General features: G+C 41.9%; 1 protein-coding gene across 1 annotated transcript in view; it reads left to right on the forward strand.

The window, feature by feature from the left end:
* Positions 1-21,031, forward strand: part of LAPTM5 (lysosomal protein transmembrane 5) — a 79,329-nt gene extending 58,298 nt beyond the window's left edge. The window contains exons 4-10 of the mRNA XM_074305536.1: positions 8,138-8,231; positions 9,295-9,371; positions 12,706-12,837; positions 16,842-16,967; positions 17,152-17,247; positions 17,639-17,731; positions 20,185-21,031. Coding sequence (XP_074161637.1) covers positions 8,138-8,231; positions 9,295-9,371; positions 12,706-12,837; positions 16,842-16,967; positions 17,152-17,247; positions 17,639-17,731; positions 20,185-20,262 — 696 coding nt within the window. The 3' untranslated portion in view covers positions 20,263-21,031. The remainder of the gene's footprint in view (positions 1-8,137; positions 8,232-9,294; positions 9,372-12,705; positions 12,838-16,841; positions 16,968-17,151; positions 17,248-17,638; positions 17,732-20,184) is intronic.
* The last annotated feature ends 1,057 nt before the right edge of the window (positions 21,032-22,088 follow it).

The raw sequence follows: 22,088 nt of genomic DNA on the forward strand, positions 1-22,088 counted from the left end.
AGATTGGATAAGGCACAGATTGGGGGGAAATGCATTAAGATCTATTTCCCTAAGCTTCTCTCAACTGACTCTGAAACCACGCATGTGCCATGTCTTAACATACTAATTGCCCCATTAGAATATAAGATAGAGCACCAGCCCTGAATTCAGGAGGACCCGAGTTCAAATCCGGCCTCAGACACTTAACACTTCCTAGCTGTGTGACCCTGGGCAAGTCACTTAACCCAAATGCCTCAACCAAAAAAAAAAAAAAAAATAAAGATACCTGTATTGGAACAAACTTTGGTGAGAAGTTAGTCTCATTCTTCCATTTTACAGATAAGGAAACTGAGATGAGAGAGGTGAAATGACAAGATCTCACAGCTGGTAAGCCAAATTACAAGGAAGGAAGGAAATATTAAGTGCCTACTATGTGTCAGGCACTTTGTGCTTTACTAATATCTTCTAGTACCTACTATGTGCCAGACACATAGTGCTTTACAAATATTACCTTACTCCATCTTTACAACAACTCTGGAAGGTAGGTGCTATTATTATCCCCATTTTATAGTTGAGAAAACCGAGGTAGACAGTGCCTGAAATGTCTTGCCAAGGTCTCCCACATAGTGTCTGAGTCTGCTTTTAAACTCAAGTCGTCTTGATTTCATATTCACTTGTGTCACCCCAGATGCAATTTTTGAAGGTCAGGATAACAATAGTCTGTAAGACAGGGTATATGTGAGACTGGGGATGTTTCTCTTAGGAAAGAGAAACTTCAGGGGAGAAAAACCTGGGGGCCTGACTCTCGGCCAAAGGCTCTTAACCCCGACCTATGTAACTGTTCCAACTATGGACAAACTGGACCTTGTACATTGTGCTTTTTCCTCTGTCTCCCAGGGTTGAGCACATTAGACTTCTAGTGTTTGTTGACTGAATTTTGTGAGAGTTTAGGTGGGTGCTGAGGAAGCAGGGGGGTAGAACAGAACGCTGAAAGAAATCCCAATCTCTACCTGAACAGGAAGTCCATCTCTGCAATATTTGGCACAATATTGGGAGAGACAGACAGAGACAGAGAGAGATGGAAGGAAGAAGGGAGTGAAAGACGAGAGAGAGAGAGACAGAGAGAGATGGAAGGAAGAAGGGAGTGGAAAGAGAGAGAAAGAGATAGATAGATAGAGAGAGAGAGAGAGAGAGAGAGAGAGAGAGAGAGAGACAGAGAGACAGAGTGAGACAGAGAGAGAGAGAGGAGAGAGAGAGAGAGGAGGAGACGAGAGAGAGAGAGAAAGAGAGAGAGAGAGAGAGAGAGAGAGAGGAGAGAGAGGAGAGAGAGAGAGACAGAGAGAGACAGAGAGAGAGGAGAGAGAGAGAGAGAGAGAGAGAGAGAGAGAGAGAGAGAGAGAGAGAGAGAGACAGAGAGAGAGAGAGGGAGAGAGAGGGAGAGAGAGAGACAGAGAGAGCAGAGAGAGAGAGAGAGAGAGAGAGAGAGACAGAGACAGAGACAGATGAGACAGAGAGACAGAGAGAGAGAGAGACAGAGACAGAGCCAGAGAGACAGAGGAGACAGAGAGACAGAGTGAGACAGAGAGAGAGAGAAAGAGAGAGAGAGAGAGACAGAGAGAGACAAAGACAGAGCCAGAGAGAGAGAGAGAGAGAGAGAGAGAGAGAGAGAGAGAGAGAGAGAGAGAGAGAGGAGGAGGGAGGATGAGGAGAAGGAAAGCAGAGAAAGGGAGAGGGAGAAGGAGGGGGAGGGAGTAAGAACAAGGGAAGAGTAGAGAAGTTGGGCTGATTCATAGCATTTTCATTTTTTCTTGTTTGCTTGCTTTTTCTTTCTCATTTTTTTTTTCTTTTTTGGTCTGACTTTTCTTGTGCAACATGACAAATATGGAAATATGTTTAAAATAATTGTACATGTTTAACCTACATCAAATTACTTGCTGTCTTGGGGAAGGGGAAGGTAAGGGAGAGAGATAGACAAATTTGGAACACAAAGTCTTACAAAACGAATGCTGAAAATTCTCTTTTTACATCTATTTGAAAAAAAAAAACCCAACAACATTGATTTATTGAAAAACAGGGACGATTCACATTGTGATAAGGAGAATGAGTGACGATTTTGAGAATTTGAGCCAAGAAACTCTCATCCTATGACCTCAGTCTTCTCAGTAAAATAGGACAATGGGTCCATGTAAACATGGAAAATTAGGGTATAGCTGGTGGTAAGAGGAAAGAAACAATAGTTAGAAATAGTCATGGTGGGGAATTCTATAGGACAGTTGATAAAGGTAGAGTGTGAAAGGCTATCAAAAATTAGCTAAGGCTCAGATGAGCCAAAGAGTTGTGATGAATGAATGAACATCAACCTGGAAAGGAAATTTCAAGTGGAAAGAGTCATGGAGCTATCTCTGAGCCTGAGATCTTTATCCTCTTGACCAATGCCTTGGAGGAAAACATAGATAGTACGCTCATCAGATTTGCTGATGACCCAAAGCTATGAGTAATGGCTGGCATAAATGGCCGACAGGGTCAGGATCTAAAAAGATCCCAGTGGGTTAAAATGATGGTTTTATTAATTATTTAATTATTTTTTCATTTTATTCAAACTATTTTATTTATTCACTATAATAGTTTGAATAAAATAAAAATTAATTGTATTGACTATAGTAAAACTTCTTAAACTGTGACCCCACATAGGTTCTCATAACTAAATTTTGGTATCACAAAATTATGATTTATTATTAATAAATGTTTTGCATATCTATTTTATATACTTATATGCCCCAAATTTCTCAAGTGAAAAGGGGTCGTGAATGGAAAAAAATTAAGACGTCCTGGACAACAGGATGGAGAAAGCCTGGCTGGATAATAGTTTGTATGACTGAGATCTAGGGGGCTGAGAACTAGAGTCGGAACTATGAATAACTAGAAGTTCAGAGAAGAGAAGGTTCGGGGGGACATGGTGACCATGTCCAAGTATTTGAAGGTCTGCCTTATGGAAGAGGTATTAGTCTTGTTTTGTCTGGCTGCATAAGCTAGAACAAGAAGTTTTTTTTTTTCTTGTAGTTTACTGTGTTTTTTTTTTAAATCCAATTTTATTTCATTTTCAGTTCTGGATTTTCTTTCTCACCCGCCCCTCCTCTATTCATTGAGAAAGCCAGAAAAATAAAACTTGTTAGAGATATTTTTAGCCAAGCAAAACAAATTCTCACATTAGCCATGTCTAAAAAAGTCATCTGCTCCCATCTACACATCTGCACCCATCACTTCTCTATCTGGGGGAGGAGGGAGCATGATTAATCAGAGTCCTCTGAAACTGTGCCTGATAGAACAAGGCTTAATAGAACTTGTAGAGAGGGAGTTTGGGTCCTATGTAAGAACAGAGAGTTGTTCAAAAGTAGAACAAGATGCTCTGGAGGTAATGAGTCCCCCATCATTAAAAGTCTTCAAGAAAAACCTGCATAGTCCTATTGTGAAAACGGTAGAAGGAATTCTAGATCATATATAAGCAGTCTTTAGGGACCTCTGACATGCCTTTTTACTCCAGAAATCTGTGGTTCTTTAATTCTTCAAGGTTCTAGAACATCCGCTCTTGCCCCTGCCTTGTACAAGGTTTCTCCTTCCAAAGAAACCATCACCTACTTACTCAGCGAGCTCTTGGGATCATTGGTGATGCTGATGGAACAGAAACTTGCCTCTTGGTCAGGAAAGCCCCCAGTGACATCAGAGAGGGTCCCATTAAGTGCTCGGGTCTCCAGGTCCTAGAAATGATCCTTGGAGTGATTGAGCCTTAGACAGCTAATCTCTGTTGAATTAAACTCAAAAGACAGCAGCATATAAACAGCACGACTAATTTGTGATTTGTTAACTGGTTAAGGGCAGAAGGAGGAAGCACCTGCTATGGGACAAGTTTGCACCAAGTGCTTTATACAATTTACAAGTGCTTTGATCCTCTAGAAATCCAGAGGGACAAGTACGAGGGAGGGTGAGGGATGGGCAAAGGCAGCAGAGTGGTGTAAGTCTTGGTTTAGGAGCTGGGAAACTATCTGACTAATCCCAGCTCTCTTGCTAACTTGGAATGAATAGAAATATCTCTGGAGGAGGGTCAAGGGACTTGGATTATTTCATCCAAGACCCTCTGGGTCTTGGATGAAATAATTTCCATGGCCTTCCCCAGCTTTGATAATTGATATTAGGTGGTACAGTGGGTAGGATGGTGGACCTGGAAGGAGGAAAGCCTTAGTTCAAATCTGAGATCCAATATTTACTGCCTGTGTGAACCTAGACAAGCTACCTAACTTTGTTCAGTCTCAATTTCCTCATCTGTAAAATGGGAATAATAATAGCATCCACTCAAATGAGATGCTCTATTATATAAATTACTTTGCAAACTGTAAAGTGCCATATAAATGGAAGTTATTTTAAAATCCTTTTCATATGACCTTGGCCAAGAATTTTTTTTTCTGTCTGGGGTTCAGGTTCCTTATTTGTAAAATGAAGGAGTTTGAATATGATGCTCTTTTAAAAAAAATATGATGCTCTAACATTTTGCAAAGGCATGAGTTTATATACTTTTTTAGGACTAGAATATTAACACTCACACTTTCCAGGGACTTGGGAAATGGAATTGGTCATCAGAAGAAGGTTTGGTGAGCCTGGGGTTCCAGCCATAGTTTGGGGTGGCTCTGTGGGTTTCTCCATCCTGGGTTGTGGCAAAGTTAAGGGAAGACTCTGTTACTAGCCTGTACCGATCTTTCTAGGGAGAGGAAGTTCACTTGGGCCAGGTGGCACATCTTGGATCTCAGGCAGTGCCAGGGGGCACTGCCCCAGTCTTCATGGTGTCCAACCAACAAGTAAAATGAGATGACTTCTGGGTTCCCTTGCGGTTCTAAATGAACCTAAGTTTTTAGAACAAAAAGTGCCAGAGTTGAAAAGGACCTTGTAATGTGTCAGTCAATTAGTCCACATTTCAGTACTTGCTGTGAGTCAAGTCACCATGCAGAGTACTGGGGATACAAAGAAAGGTGGCCCTGCCCCCAAGGGGCTCACAGCAGTATGCAGACACCTACATACAAATAGCCAGAGACAGGACAAACGAGAGACAATCTCCAGAGGGAAGGCCTTAGAACCAAGAGGGATTAATTAAGAGGCTTCCTCAGAAAGTGGGCTTTTAGCTGGGACTTGAAAAAAGCCAGGAGGGAGACATCACGAGGGAGAATATTCCAGGCCTGGGAAAAGGCCAGAGAAAATGCCTGGATAGTGTGGATCAACAAGGCCATTGTCACAGGATGGGAGACGGGCAAAGAGGGGACCTTGGGACAGAAGAGAGTGCTGAATAACTGAGCTGGGAGGACCTTTAGAACTCAGGATGTCAGAGCTGGGAGGACCTTTAGAACTCAGGATGTCAGAGCTAGGAGGGCCCTTATAACACAGGATGTCAGAGCTGGGAGGGGCCTTAGAACCCAGGAGGTCAGAGCTGGGAGGGTCCTTAGAACCCAGGAGGTCAGAGCTGGGAGGGCCCTTAGAACCCAGGAGGTCAGAGCTGGGAGGACCCTTAGAACCCAAGATGTCAGTGGTGGGAAGACCCTTAGAAGAAAGAATGTCAGAGCTCAGATAGCCCTTAGAACAAAGAATGTTAGTGGTGAGAAGAACACAGATTGTCAGTGTTGGGAGGGTGCTTAGAACCCAAAATGGCATATCTGGGAGAGCTGTTAGAACAAAAAATGCCAGAGATTGAAAGAGCCTTAAAACAAAATTTCAGAGCTTTTTGAAAGCATCTTAGAAGAGAGGGTGTAGCTACACAGACTAGAATGTTAGAACTGGAAGGCACTTAGGAAGTCACCTGGAGGATGCCTAAGAATATGGAATATTAGAGCTCTGGATCTCAGAATGTCAGCTCTGGGAGGGACCAGAAAGTTTATTTCATCCAACTCCCTTCTTTTGTAGATGATGAAATTTAACCTCAGGAAGAGGAAACAACTTGGCCAGTCACACAGAAAGCCGATGACTGAGCCGGGCCAAACTTCTCCTCTAGAGAGTTTTCAATTAATGAGCATTTAAGTGTTTCCTGTAACCAGGCACAGTGATAAGTATTTGGGGATACAAAAACAAAGGCCCCTAGGTCTGTGACCTCGAGGAGTTTATATTCTAAGAGTAGAAATGATGAGTGCATCTCTGAGCAGAGACAAGATAAGGGGATGCAAAGCACTTGCAGCAGCATACATCTCCCCGAGGTAGCTCTGAAAACCCTTTTCACCTCCCTGCTCTGAAACCTCTCTCCCCAGACTGGTGAGAAATTGCTCCAGTAGAGACAAGTTGGGGCTCAGCGATGGCCTCCCCAGGATTTCTCTTTCAAACCACAGAAACATCCAAACAGAGAACATTTCCCTTCTCAAAAAGAAAGCAGCAATTATATCACTTTCTTCCCCCCCAGGAAAAGTTAACTGGGGCACAAGGTCAGGAGATTGAAACAGGAAAGGGGGATGCAGATGGAAAGGGGAAGCAAGGCCACAAAACAAGGTCACAATTTTATCTCCCACAGACCCACAGTTCCAGCTGTTTGTTTATTCAAGGGAAGAAAGTTCTTCCAATTCTGAATTCCTTTGTTTCAAAGTTTTTCCCCACTCTGACCTCCTGGGTTCTAAGGGCCCTCCCAGCTCAGATATTATGTATTGTAAGGGCCCTCCCAGCTCTGACCTCCTGGGTTCTAAGGGCCCTCCCAGCTCAGATATTATGTATTGTAAGGGCCCTCCCAGCTCTGACCTCCTGGGTTCTAAGGGCCCTCCCAGCTCAGATATTATGTATTGTAAGGGCCCTCCCAGATCTGACATCCTGGGTTCCACAATTCCCTCTTCATTGCAGTAGGCAAACATTTCTGTAAATCAGGAACAAATTATGATCTGAGGAGATCCTAAATTGAGGCTCAGTGAATAGGATTAGTTCTCCATTGCCTGAATGAGACCACACCTGAAGGATGGCATTCATTCCCAGAAAGGACACTGACCCAATGCAGAGATCTGGGGCTGGAAGTCATGCCCTTTGAGCTAGAAGGAACCTTAGAAGATGCCCAGTCCAACACCTCTGTAATGATACTGAAGCTTGTTGCTGGATGAAGTACAGCACCAAAATCCAGTTATTGGACAAATGAGCAAACTGTGTTTCAAAGAGGGGAATGATTGCCCAGGGTTACATAGGGTAAAAGATCTTAGTTTAAGGGCCATATCCTTCAAGTGGCTTTTCCAGATGGCCTACATGTTGCTGTATCCCACCCCCATTAATACACACACACACACACACACACACACACACACACACACACACCTTACCCTCAGACATACTCTGATACAATGTAGGTGCCTTAAAGACAGACTTGCCTCTCTTTTGTACTTGTCTCCCATTGATTAACATAATAAAATAAGGCTTAATAAATTCTGCTGGGATTGGATAATATGACAGAAAGGAAAAATGACAAGATTGGAGGGAAATATGGAACTCTGAACTAGTTAAGCCATTCTGGAGAACAATTTAGAATTGTACCTAAAGGGCTATAAAACTAGACCCTTTTACCCAGAAATACCACTATCACTATATTCGGCTATGCATACCTAAGGGGCTCAAAGAAAAAGTACCCATATGCCCAAAAATATTTATAGCAGATTTTTTTTGTGGTGGCAGACATTTAGAAATTTAAGGGATCCCCATCAATATATGGTTATGTTGGAATAATACTAAATGTTGGGGATGGGGGGGGGAGTGGTTTCAGAAGAACCTGGGAAGACGCATGAATTAATGAAGAGTGAAGTGAGTAAAATAAAAATTGCACAGTAAAAACTGTTGTAAAAATTAAAAAAAAATAAATTCTGCTGGATTGATTCAAGGGCCAGAGCAGGGATAAGGGCAAATACAGCTCAATAAATGTTGAACGGAAACCTGTTGTCTTTTGGACTCTGGCACTATCATTGCTTGGGAAGGGATGAAGATGCGGGTTGGGCTGTGAGCCGTGGCTTTTAGATCCACTATTGGAGTTCCCCTTCCCCAGTCTCACTTTTCCTGCTCTGATCCATCACCACTTTTTCTGGATCTGCCATTACCACTGGCTCCCAAAGGGCTGACCCAGCTAGACGTGGATGCTCAGGAACCTCACTCTCTGTTCCACTTTCTCTAGGTCATGAGCGTGTTGCTTCTCGTTGAGCATTCAGTGGAAGTGGGAACTGGCAAAGGCTACTGCAAAATCCTACAGATGTCATACTACAAGATTGGTGAGTCTCTGGGGAAGGGGCTAGTTTCGGTAAGTGGGTTTGGGCTGAGGGAGAAGATCAAGGCTGCCTGGGAAGCAGCCAGTCTGTACTGGGGGACTTCACCAGCTGTGTCATTCACAAACTCTGCCAAACCACTTCCAGTGATGGATAGAAAGTTTAAGTTTCACTATTGAACACATTGACCTTCCATCTCTAAGGGTCATCTCTGACCCTTAGGATCTCTTGTTTCCTTTAAAACCCAGTGCTTCTCACCCTACCCAAAATTATCTTGCATTTAACAACAACAACAATAATAATGATTACTATTTATATGGCATCTAATATGTGCCAGGTACTGTGTTATTTTATTTTTACAAATATTTCAATTGAAACCTAACCTTGGGAGGTGATTGCTATTATTACTCTCATTTTACAGATGAGAAAACTGAGGTAAACAGATCAAGTGATTTACCCAGATCTTGTGTCTGAGGCTGCATTTGAATTCAGCTCTTTCTGGTGCTCCTCCAATGTATTTTGTACATACCAAGGATCAGTACTCTAACACTGGAGGGGACTTCAGAGACCATCTTTATGTTCATGTGATCTCTCCTAGGTTTCTGTACCCCCAGTGGCTAGTGAAGTGGCTGGTACGGAGTAAGTGCTTAATGAACACTTATTGATTAATTGGACAATTTTAATGGTTAGAAAGCTCTATAAAATGTCAGAGCTAGAGGGGATTTTAGAGATAGTCAGTTCCAAGGCTCTCATTTTACAGGTGAAGAAATTGAGCTTCAGAGGGAGAAAAATGACTGCCCCAAGATCATATATTAAGGTAGTGACAGAACCTAGAACCCAGATTTCTTCATTCTTTCTACTCGATGACCTTGCTCCTTGTGGATCAGGTCAAATCACATCAGAACAGAACTGGAAACAACCTTAAACACAAGAAACAACTGAAGAATGAGTAGTTAGATGTCAACTCTGGATCCCAGAACTAGAAAGAGGCATCCAGGGTCTCTGACTCCAGGTCCACTCTTAAGACTGGACGCCAAGGTCCCTTACTGTTCTTTCCCTTGGTTTTCAGCGGACATTGCCTCCAGCTTCCTGCTCATCATCATGCTTTTTATCATCAGTGTGAACTTGATCTACGGTGTGCTCAAGGTAAGAGGCAGCCAGTGGTTTAGCCCATTAGCACTGGACCAGAAACTCTTCTCCATCCCAGCTGACCGGCTGGACATCTCAGGAGCTTCCTTGGAGAGCTCAGATTGGAAATGGGCCTGTGTGTGTGTGTGTGTGTGTGTGTGTGTGTGTGTGTGTGTGTAAGAAGCATAAATAACTCCACTTTTCCATTCTATGCTTTTAGAGCCATTATTACATTTAACCACTGAACTACCATTTGGATCCCACTGGGGGGTCACATAACTTCTGTGGTGGGATCTGGACTCAGGTTTTCTTACCTCCAAGTTCCTGCTTTTACCTGCTATCTCATCTAGCTGAGTAAGAGGCACTGCTATAGTACAAAGAACGTGAATTTTGAAATAAATAGACCAGAGTTCGAGTCCTTACTTTCCTTGTGACCTTGGTCAAATAACTTTTACTTCTGAGCATCAGTTTTACTCATCTTTAAAATAGATAAAATAATACTTGCCTCAGAGGGGAAGATCAAAATGAGAAAATAATTACTTCTGTATCTTTCTGGGAATCCTCTCACATGAACTCCAAATTTTCTTTTGTACTGACCCATCAGACTGCCTGAAATCCCAGCATTAGAGATTCAGTTCTTTAAATTAAGACATATGTTCTTTATTGCAAAACCTCCTTTGGTGGGACAGTACAGGAAGCTGTTAGTCATTTCTCCCTAAGTGTGAATGAGTTTCTTAGAGGGAGCCTTAGTTTCCTGGCAGCTATTAAGAACAGAGGCCCCCAGGAAAGGAAGTTTTTGTGGGAGGAAGAAAGAGGGTGGGAGGGATTATCGTGGAATGAAACAGGGGGTAACTGGTGGGTTTACCCCCCCCGCATTTCTTCTGGTGTTAAAAAAAACCTGCTTGGGGACTGCAGGGTTCAGAGGAGGGAAGAGCAGGCCTAGAAAGGCTAGAAAATTTAAATGTCTTTGACTTCTTGGGAGCTGGTTCCACAAGTCGACTTTGGCCAATGTTTGGCAAGTAACAGAAGTGGGACTGGGAAGGGGCATGTGGGAAATGAACTAAATTTTGGAAAGGACCTAAGGATGCAATTAGAGCTGGATTGAGAGATGTCCATGCAGGTCCTGAAAACAACCATTTGGGGGCTGTTGTGGAAGTTTCTTTTGGGGTCACCATTATATCTGACCATTGAGCCACCACTACGCCTCATTGAGGAGGGACTGGCTGTCTTCCTGAGGAAATCCAGTTCTCTGTGGCCATTAGTACAGTCCTTTCACCTGCAATGGGTTATCTTGGGAATAGAGCTTTACTCTAAGTGTTCACCAGTAAGCTCTTGCAAGGTCTCTGTCCCACTATATCCAAGAATCATTTTCTGTCTTTATTGGTCTTTTATTTATTTATTTATTGGGAATTTTGGCCACGGACTCATCAAAAGACTGGGGTAATCACTAACTAGGCCCTTACACATACACAGCACCGATAGCCAGTCTCATAATAACTGTGTGATCCCTACTGGACAGAAGGGGATCTGAGACTTAAGGAGGGAAACAACTAGAGGCCAGTGTTACATAGCAAGATGCTGGTAATGCTGTGGCTAGAAAACTGCCCCCTCTCCTCCATGGAGGAAGCCATGGAGGCAAAGGGAGGGAATTCAGACCTAAGGTTTCTTTCCAGCCTGAATTATCTCAGCACACAGGCCCCTACTTGCCACCTCTCTTTGGCCATGGACTCTCCATGAGAGCTTGACGGTGAAGAACAGATGCACTCCCAGTTTCATGTTCTGAAACTGGAGGATCGACTCACAATGAGCTGATATATTCTGTGGCATCTGTGGGGCCCCCATTATGGGGCTTTTGACTCAGCATCACTGGAAAGAGGAACTACTATCTCTCTTTTCTGCCTCTGTGGCTCAGGAAACACACAGACCCAATAAATAGTGTACTTCAAATGGCATCAGTGGGAAGAGATAAAAAACAGGGTCCTCAAGGAACAAGGAGCAGTCAGATCTTTTTACCATCAGATAATTGCCAAGCTTGAGATTAGACCAATAGATAGTCATCCCTTTGGGTTAACAAACACATAGACACATAAACACAAACATGGAATTCTGGGAGAGAAAGCACCCATTCTTATATATTCCTCACACTTTAGTAGGAACCGCAAGATAAGTTGCTTTTTAGCAGTATTATTGACTGTGACCAGGGGAACAAACGGTGGAAGGCTTTGGGACTGGGAAAAGAAGGAAAGATCATTTTAGGGCCTGCTAGTAGAAGGCCCATGTTGGTGCCAGGGCAGCAAGGGGATGCATTGGAGAGAGGCCTGGAGTCAAGAAATCTCAACTTGCTGTGTTCAAATCTGGCCTCAGACACTTCCTAGCTGTGTGATCCTGGGTAAGTCACTTAATCCTATTTACCTCAGGTAAATTATCTGTTAAAAAAATGAGCTGGAGAAGAAAATGGCAAACTACTCCAATATCTTTGCCAAGAGAACCACAAATTGGGATCATGAAGTCAGACACAACTTAAACAATGATTGAACAATAATTAGAAGGCCTGGGTAGTTTCACAATTTAGAGCTAAAAGGGCCTTTAGAAATTTCATAGTATGCTTAATTTTACAGATTTGGGAAGCAAGACTCAGAGATTTAGACTTGCTCAAGGTGCAGAACTGGGATCAGAGTCTAGGTCCAAGTACTACAGATCTAGAATTTCATCATGTTTTAGGTATAAGTGGATTCAGGAGCAGATGCATACTGAAATAAGAATATGGCAACTCTGAGAAGTAGAGGAGGGGAGCAATACAGAAAGAAGAAGAAAAATGATGTAATGCTGAGAGTTTGGAGTTCAAGGAAGGCCTAGGCTGATTCTCTCCACCAATCAGGGTGATGATCTTGTTCTAGTTCTACCAAATGGAATTTAGAGGGCTCAGAAGGGGCTTGAGGCAATCAATAAGCAGTATCACAAGCATTTGGGGAGTCAGCAGTGATCTATCTCTAGGATAATTCAGGACAAAAACTCTCTCCAAAACTCTCTTGCCTAAAATAACACCATTTCCATGGCCTAGTGGTAAATATCATGAACTTACAGAGTGAGAGGTGGAAAGGACCCCAAGATGCTTCTAATCCCAACCCTTCATTTTGCATATAAAGAGTGGAATCTGAGCACTCTCAAAGAATCCTGTGGCTTTCATGCTGGACATCCAAAGGCACAGGGTCTTTGTAGAAGTTGGGAGCCCTTTCCTACTCTAAACCCAAGGTTTCTTTAATCAGCTAGTTAACCAATTCTTCTTTCTTTCCTTGTGATGATCTGTTCTTTAAGAAGGGCAGGTCAACAGTTGGAAAACTCTTTTTTCCAGAACCGAGAGCGTCACCTTTTGCCCTTCCTGTCTCTGCAAATTATGGATTTTCTTCTGTGCCTCCTCACACTGCTGGGCTCCTACATTGAACTCCCTGCCTATTTGAAGTTTGGTTCCCGGGGGAGTCGAACGGTGAGTAGTCAGCCTTCCGACCAGCTTAGGCTTGGGGCTCTGGGCCTTAGGAGCAGAGAGGGTGGGACAATGGCAGGACTGAGATCAATGAAGCAGGCAGCTACCTAGGCTTAAACACATAGGGCATATTTTGGTGGGGGCACAAAGCTTCTTAATGTGATTTTCAATGAGAGTGCATTTTCCTTTTTATTTTAAAATTTTTTTTGTGGTAAAATTTTTATTTTTATGTGATTTATTTGGGCTTATTACTCAACTGGATCTGTGATTAATTAATTGATTGGAAATACCCTCAAATAATGCAGATTGAAATCTCTACATCCTGCCTTTCCTGTATAACTCATTTCCTGTCCATGTCCTCCCCAAAGCTTGTCCCAGAGGAGCCACTTGATGAGCTGGAATCCTTCCTTGATTTCTCCCAATGTCACAAGGATAGCAGTGAAGCGCTCTGTTTTCCTTTGCTCTTTCCACCTGGCCAGACCATATTCTTCCTTGATGATAGTATTTCATTAATTGTATTAATATGTATCTAATTATTATTTAATCCTATTTTTTAAAGTTTCTCATTATTTATTATTCTCATATTTATATATTGCAACCTACTCACACCTACTTTTACATTGTCCTTCTAGTGATATTAACTTTGAGTCTTTGGAAGCAATAGCAAGAAATATAAGGCAACATTATTAAAATGTGCTAGCTGAGTAAGCAGATTTTGGGGCCTGAAGCTAGGAGGGCTTTAAGTTCAAATCCAGCCTCAGGCACTTCCTAGCTGTGTAACTCTGGGCAGGTCATTTAATTCTGCCCTATTTGTAAAATAAGCTGGAGAAAGAAAGGACAAATTGGAAAAGTCTTTTTTCCTGGTCTTTCTGAATAAAGTAGAACCTTTTATTTGGTTGAAATGTTTTTCCTTGAGGGGGCCATATGGATTGTTGACTTTCCTATTTTATAAAGCAGAAAATTTACTTTCTCATGGAAAGTATACAAATTCATTTAAATTAATCCATGCAAGTTGTCATCCTATATTTTCTATTTGAAAAATTATATAAAAAAGTTTCACTTAGGTTTTCTGTTTTAATACTCTAGTTTTCCAACTACTTCTCTCTTCCTCTCAGTGAATCTTTAAATCCAAAAAGAAAAACCAGTTAAACAAAAACCATTGAACATATTGATTTAATTGGACAGATTATGCAACATTCCAAATCCATAGACCCCTACCTTTACAACAAAAAGAAAAATGCATACTTTTTATGCTAGAAAATTCCATTTTCCATGGTTCACAGGAATTTATTTTAGATACATTAAGTTGCAAGTATAACAGAGAGACTCAGACACTCCAGGGATCTTCACACTACAGGCAGGAGTGCAAATTTCAAATTTTGGCCTAAGGATGCAAAAATGTCTCATTTGAATTCAATGCTGGGCAAATTGTAGAACCAGGGACTCTATGTGGATTGGGATCCAGGTTGAGCAAAGAAAACATGGGACAGTATGTGTCTGGTTTCTAGAGCAGAACAAGGGAAAAGCAGTCAGAAGGGGTTACAGCATCTGGAAGGGTTGATGAGCAAAATGGTTAGCAGGCCAGTCATTAGCAAATGGATGAATTAGAGTTTTCCTGAAAAATTGTTGTAGGCAGTGGATAAGATGAAGAGATGAAGAACTCACTTTGGATTTAAGCTCACCTCTCTTAAATTTAGGTGTTTCGAATTCTCAGTCTTTGAGGGAACCAGTTGTCTTTGGTGATCTGAATATTGTGGCTAACTCAAGCTCACTCTGAACGTCCATTTCCATAAACGTGTAGAGTGTCAGCTTGGTAAGGGTTTAAACTCAGACTATAGGATGCTAGAACAGTGTGAAAGGATCCCTGGAGATTATAAAGCAATACATTCTTTTTGTTTCAATACTTATTCTTCAAAATCTTATTTTTAAAAAAAATGCCTTAATTAAGCAATCAGATGGAATTGGCCATTGAGGCAAGCAGGGATTCGTCATGGCTCATCTCTTTTCTGTTCAACATTTTCAAGAATCCCTTTAATGGAGGCTTTGATGGTCTGTTTGTCAGATCTTTGGATGATCCAAAGCTAGGAGGGACAGCTAACATGTTAGATGACAGAATTAGAATCTAAAAAGACGTTGGCAGTCCAGAACGATGGGCTGCTTCTAATGACAGGAAATTTAATAGGGATAAATGTGAAGCATGACATTTGAATTAAAAAAAAAATCAGCTGAACAACTATAGAATTGGGGGGGGGGAGAGCAAGCAGGAGGGAAGTGGCGTGTGGTTAAACAATAGTCATAAGACCTGGGGTTTTAATGGGCTATAACTTCCTTATGAGTCAACAGTGTGTTATGGAAGCTCTAAAAGCTTATGTGATCTCATGTGGCAATGATGGAGGTGCAGTATCAACCACAGCGGGTGGGTACTGGCGTCAGTCCTGGGCACCAAGGACAGTTAGAGAATACAGGGCTGGTAGGAAGCGTCGTAGTGCTCTGAGTGTGGGGTATGGAGTCAGGAACCCTTGACTTCCAATCTAGCCTTAGACACTCACTAGCTGGGTGACCCTCACAAGCCGCTTCACCTGTTTGTCTCAGTTTCCTCATCTGTAAAACAGAGAAAATAATGGTACCATCCTTCCAGGGTTATTGTAAGGACCACATGAAATAACACCTAGAAAGTGTCTAGTACAGGACTTGGCACATAGTGGATGCTATCTAAATGTTAGCTATTATTATTTAGGATGATTTTGATCAAAAGCATCACATCCAGAAAATCAAATTTGTGGGAAGTCTGGAAGCCTAAGTCCTTGAAGAATCATTCAAAGGAACTGGGGATTTTTAGCCCCCTAAAAAAAAAGATGTGGGGAGGCAGAGCTAGAAGAGACTTCGCAGTAGTAGGGACTCTAGGCTTATGTCACCATATGCCAGACTTAATTACTACTTTTTGGTGTTAGCGAAATACACTACATTAGAGAAGCCACCCAAATGTTCATGTGGACTATTTGTGTCTGAACTATGGCGGAGCATTCTGAGTTCATATGGGTCTGATCAGCCACAGTTGCAAGCACGTAACTTGATTCTAACATAGTGATGATATTTTGCTCCTCTTCAAAAATGATGGACAACAACACTACTTTTTGGTGTAGGTTAGAAAAACTAAGCTGAAACCTAAGTAAACTAAGTTAGTAAAACTAAACTCCTAAGTGCTACTCCTGAACTGTATACTTCTCTGACAGATTGCCTGAGCAATCATAACAATAGCTAGCGTTTATATAGGGTTTCCAGGTTTGTAAAGTGCTCTATAAATATTATCTCATTTGATCTTCATTACAACCCTGCAAAATATTATTATACTATTACTATTACTATTAATATTATTATTATACCCATTTTTGTTGTTGACCAACGCCTTGTGACCTCTGGTAAACATACTGAACATTTGCTTTTTCAGTAGATTGAGGCAAACAAGGTTAAGTGACTTGCCCAGGATCACACAGCTAGTAAGTGTCTGAGGCTGGATTCCTGACTCCAGACTCAGTTCTCTATCCACTGAGCCACTTAAACACCTCCCGAGGAAACTAAGAAATGACACAGGGTCAAGTAGCTTTCAAGTGTCTTGAGGTAGGATCTGAATTTAGAACTTCTTGACTCTAAGTCTAACACCTTATCTAGCTGCTCCATTAGTCTCAAAATTGAAAAGGATAACCTTCCCATAGTCAGGAGGAACAAGGACTACAGCATGTTTTTCACTTTTTCTCTGAAAAACAATTCTTTATTTTAAAAAAGAACAATAATAAAAAAGCATAATATCTCATCACTGTGTTTAAGTGAATGTAAAGTAGAACAAGATTCAAAGAAATATAATAATATAACTACCTTTCTGATTCATCTTCCAATCATTTTAACATCTATCTGTTGAATTTCTATAGTGTGTCTATAGTACACTTCTGGTTCTGAATTAGTTGTTAAGTACTGTCAACTCACATGTTTTTCTCTTCTTCCTTCTCCAGAAGGGGCCCTTCAAGGTCCCTATCATGGCTCTGCAGTTGCTGGATTTCTGCCTCAGCATCTTGACCCTCTGCAGCTCCTACATGGAGGTCCCTACCTATCTCAACTTTAAGTCCATGAACCATATGGTGAGTATGATCACTGGAGGATTTTAGTGTTAACTTTGGCCCGGGGCTACTTAGGATGCTGTTGAAATAGACATCCATCTCTAAGATGCTTAGGAGTGGTAAAGATCCTGAGTTATAAGTGATGGCAGCTCACTTCAGGTGGTTAGATGGTTCCCTAAAATAACTGTCCCTGTGACTGTTGCAGAATTATCTTCCAAGTCGAGAAGGCATGACTCACGATCAATTTATCAAGCTGATGATTGGATTCTCCATAGCATTCCTCATTGTTCTGATCTTGAAGGTATGTCATTCTCCCTTTGCCTCATCCCTCCCTCTTTCCCTCCCCACCCCCAACAACTAACTGCTTAGGGTGCCTGTATAGAACTTTGAGATCTGGGACCCTGGGCTGGTAGAGCCCAAGTATAACTCAGGCAAATTACTGAAACTGGAAAATTTGATCCTTGCCTCTATCTCCCATTTTGACTTTCTCTCCTCCCTCCATTTCCCACCATCCACAGGTAACCAAGGCCTCTCATAGAGTTCTGGGTCTCTCCTATTTAGAACAGTATTGATCTAATAAAATCACTTACACTGAGCTATTAGGAACTGAACGTGTTCCCTCTCTAACAAACCTAGCAGGATGTAGGGTTTCATGATTCATAATCTGAAATTCAATCAATTTTTTTTTTCAGGTCTACATGTTCAAATGTGTCTGGAGATGCTACAAGTACATAAAATCCCTAAATAGGGAGGAGGAAAAAGTCAATACCAAGATTTTCCAGAAGGTGAGCATTTAGCTTAAACTTTAACTAGGGTGGGCAAAAAGGGTTTTGCTCTAGGGTGGAGAGACCCTGAAGTGTTTTAAAATACTTTCAAACCTATAGCAGATAGAGTCAAACTTGGAGAGATTAGAACCTAATTAGCAAAAAAATGAGTTAAAATGGGCTACACATAGCAGCTTCCTCTTCTCAGTGATTGCTAGCTAATTTAACTCCTCCCAAGCCTTAGCGGACTCAATCTCTTTTCTTTTTCTTACTTCAGTTGAATTGAGGGCATGATTGGGGCTGCTTATCCTTGGCATGGAAATGGCTGGTTCTACCTCTTCTTAAATATGACCTTCAGAAACCTTGAGGAGAGGGAGAAAGAGGGTTTTGAAAAAATTTAAAAAGTCCTTTTTTTTTTTTTTTTTAAAAAAAGGAATCAGGGTTAAATGACTTGACCAGCTAGTATTTGGAGCTGAATTTGAACTCAAGTCCTCCTGAAGTTAAATCAGGATTCAACCAGTATGTAAAGCATTGGCCCCATCTACATTTTTAGTGTCCTCTATCTTTATGGGGCAGCCAAGTGACTTAATGGCTAGAGCACCAGTCCTGGATTTGGGAAGAACTGAATTCATATCCAGCCTCAGTCACTTACTAACTGTGTGACCCTGGGCAAGTCACTTCACCCTTTTTGCCTCAGTTTCCTGATCTGTAAAATGAACTGGAGAACACAACAACTTCCTGATTCCAAGTCCAGAGTTTTACCCTCTGCATCATTGCAAAGATTTTCCTGCTTCTCTGGAAGTTTCACCCATTACTCCTTAGTTTGTCCTTCAAATACCTGAAATCAGTTTTTGTAGATTCATAGATCAAGAGCTTCCCAAGCTAATTATTTTCTACTACACTGAACTGTCTTAATATAGACCCCAGGCTAAACCACTGAGGATCCTTACTTAATAATGACTTCCTTGAAACTTCCTGGTTTCAATTTTAAAAATCAATTACTTGGATGAATGAATAGTTGACCTGGTTATTCAATCTGTTGGCGCCATAAAAATGTAAGCATAGGCTACATATTTACTTCTAGATCTCAATAGGTTGGAATGCTTGGGGCAAAGCTAATAAAATAAAGTTTAATGGGGATAAGTGCAAGATTCTACACTTGAATTATTATTATTTCAATAAACTGCACATATATATTATAAGTCTAACAAAATAAATGTCTAAGATAAGTCTAATCCCCCATATGTGTATATATTTATATCTACATATATATATATACATATACATACACATACACATGCATACATATACATAGAATTAAACTTATTTTCCTTGGCCTGGGAGAGAACAGATTTGGGAAAAATGGAGACATGTTGGGGATGCGGGGAGCAGACTTCAACCGAAGGAAACCATTTTTAATAAAGGAAAAAACAAATCCAGGTGCATCCAAGTGCATTAATAGTGAATTTTTGAGGGGAGGTTGCAACTAGAAAGCAGTTCATGGGAAAAAGATAGGGGGTTTTTGTGGTTGGTTTTTTTTTTTTTTTTTCTTTTTTGGTGGATTGCAACAGTTTGGTATGAGTCTGTTGAGACATAGCAGCTGAAAGAGCAGTTTCTATGCCAAGGCAGAAGTGAGTAGTTATTAGTCATCTCTATTCTGCTCTGGTCAGACCACTTGTGGAGTATTTTTAGTTCTGGGCACCACAGTTTAGGATAGGTTTTTGACAAGGTAGCTATTCAGAGGAAGGAAGGCAAGAAAACAAAGGACTATGGGACAATTTTGGATGGCTAAGTGGTGTCATGGTGCACAGAACACAGGCCTGGAGCAAGAAGACCTGAGTCTAAATTCAGCTTCAGACATTTACTAGCTGCATGATCCTGAACAAGTCATTTAATCCTGTCTCCCTCAGTTTCCTCATCTATAAAAATGAGCTGCAGAAGAAAATGGCAAACCATTCCAGCATCTCAGCTAATACAACTTTAAATGGGGTCCTGAAGAGTAGGACACAACTGAATGGCTGAACACAAGTTATATGTGTTTTTTATATATTATATATAATAATGGGAATTTTTGGAAAAGATTAGACAAAAGACAAATCTTTAAGTAGTTAAAAGGCTGTCTTCCTGGAAGAGGGGACATTAGGTTTATTCTGCTTGGACCTAGAGGGCAGAAATAGAACTGAAAGGAGGAAATTACAGGGAGGTATAATATGTGGTAAGCTCTAAGCGATGCTTGTTGATTGACTGACAATGCAATGGATTGCCTTGAAAGGTAATGAGCTCCCTGTTTGTTGAGGTCTTCAAGCAGAGAGGTTAGAGCATGGTTTTGTACAGAGAGTGCTGATCATATACAAGGTCTCTAAAGATCCTTCCTACTCTGAGGTCCTGGGCTGCTACAGCTGGTGACCAGGGTCCTATTGTGCCAGGGTCCTTGCTTTATCTATCGCTCACCTGACTCATCTCTTCCTTCCCAGGTACTCCTGCCCACCTATGAGGAAGCCGTGGCCATGCCTTCCAAGGAGCCAGCCCCACCTCCTTACTCAGCTGTGTGAGCCGTGTGGTTCCCTCCTCCCCTCATCCAAGTTGCTACAACTGCTTCTTTTTGCTTTAAGTGGTCTGGCTTCCTTCCAGATGTTTGCTTTCCTACCAACCCCACTAGAACGCTGGTCTTTTTCACCCCTTCAGGGTCTGTTATTGATGTCCACCAGTAGGATGAGAGGTTAGATGGGACCTTTGGCCCTGTCTGGTCCAAACCCTCTCCTTATACAGATGAGGAATCGGGGACCCAGAAAAGGAGCTTGGGTTGCCTAAAGTTGCACAGATAGGCTCTGGAGCTGGGATTCTGACTAAAATCAGTGTTTCTTTCACCCAGCGCCATGCTGCCTCCTAATTGAATCCAATGGGCAATTTTGTCAATAAGTGGATGAGTCAGTTCATCCCCGCAGTGGTTAATTCGGTCAAACAGCTTCCAATTCAGTCAAACTGCAGGGAATGAGTCAACCGACAGTCCTGAAATTCATCTGTCTTGCTGCTTGACTGAATGCATGGGGCCATGTCCTCTCCACAGTTGCAGGGGTTGTAGGGCCAGAATCATGCTCCTCCCCACTTCAGAATCACTTCCCTATTGGCTACTGCTTCGGAGAGAGGTCTGGTCCTGGCCTTTCTGGTGGGGCCTGAGAGGTGGGCTTTGGATGGGGAGCCCAGGTGAGCTGGGCTGGGGTGGAGGGAAGAAGGCTTGGGGTACCAGGCTTCTGGGACGGGTATAGTTGCTTTCCATATGTAACAGGGAAGTTCGTCATTAAAACTGCATTAAAGCTTTCACTATGACTGGCTCTATTCTTGAAGCGTGAACACTACGGTAGCTAACTTGTCTTAAGTCCAGAAATTCATATTTGCCTCTCACTAGGGCCCTTCTAAGACACTTAGTGGGTGCCTAGAAGCCTGGGGAAGGGGGTGAGGGGCAGTGGGCAGATGGAAGAGGGAGCTTCCCATTGGCTGAAATGATTTCTCTCTGTTCTGACTCACACACCTGCAGCAAGTAATACCTGCGTGACCTTGGACAAGTCACCTGAGCAAGAAGGTGCAACAAGAGGGATCTTTTGAGTGTGAAATATCAGAACTGGAAGGATTCTTAGCCCAACCCTCTCCTTCTATCAAGAGGGAAATGTTTTACCTAAGTTTACATAGCAAGTTAATAGTACATGAAGAGTACACGAAATAATACACAAATAGTACCTGAAAGACTAAAGCCTAGGTGGAAGGGTGATTATTATCAGATCAATTTCTGATGATTTCTCTACTTGCACTTTTCAATCAACACATATATTAAAGGCAGCTAGGTGGTATAGTGGTCAAGTGCTTAGCTTAGGAAGATCTGAGTTCAAATTTCACTTCAGACATTTTCTAGCAATGTGACTGTGTGACACAATCTCTGCTTAAGTCTTCTCCACTGTAAAATGAGGGTAATAATGGCACCTATCTCCCAGGATCAATGAGGTAATTTTTGTAAAGTGTCTGGCACCCAGTAGGTGCTTGTTTCCTTTGTGAATTACAAATATAAATCACTTTGTTAAGTACTAAAGCATAGAGACAAAGGAGAGAACCCAGTAAAAGGCATCAGGATAAATGGAAGGGGAGAGAACATTTTTACTAAAGGAATGAGGGGGGGGTCAAGAATGGCTCCTTGTGAAAGAAGAGCCATATGAGATGAACTTTAAAGTAAGATGGATTCTGAGAGCTAGCAATGAGGAGATAGCCTCCTCCGGGCGTAGCGGTAGCTTTTACAAATGCGTTGAAGAAGGAAATGGAATGGGGAGTTCGTGCAAAAGCCATTGATTCAATCTGCACAGAACATAGAATTCGTGAAGAGCAGTAATGT

Source organism: Sminthopsis crassicaudata, chromosome 3 (genome assembly GCF_048593235.1).
Source record: "Sminthopsis crassicaudata isolate SCR6 chromosome 3, ASM4859323v1, whole genome shotgun sequence".
NCBI classification, from domain to species: Eukaryota; Metazoa; Chordata; class Mammalia; order Dasyuromorphia; family Dasyuridae; genus Sminthopsis; species Sminthopsis crassicaudata.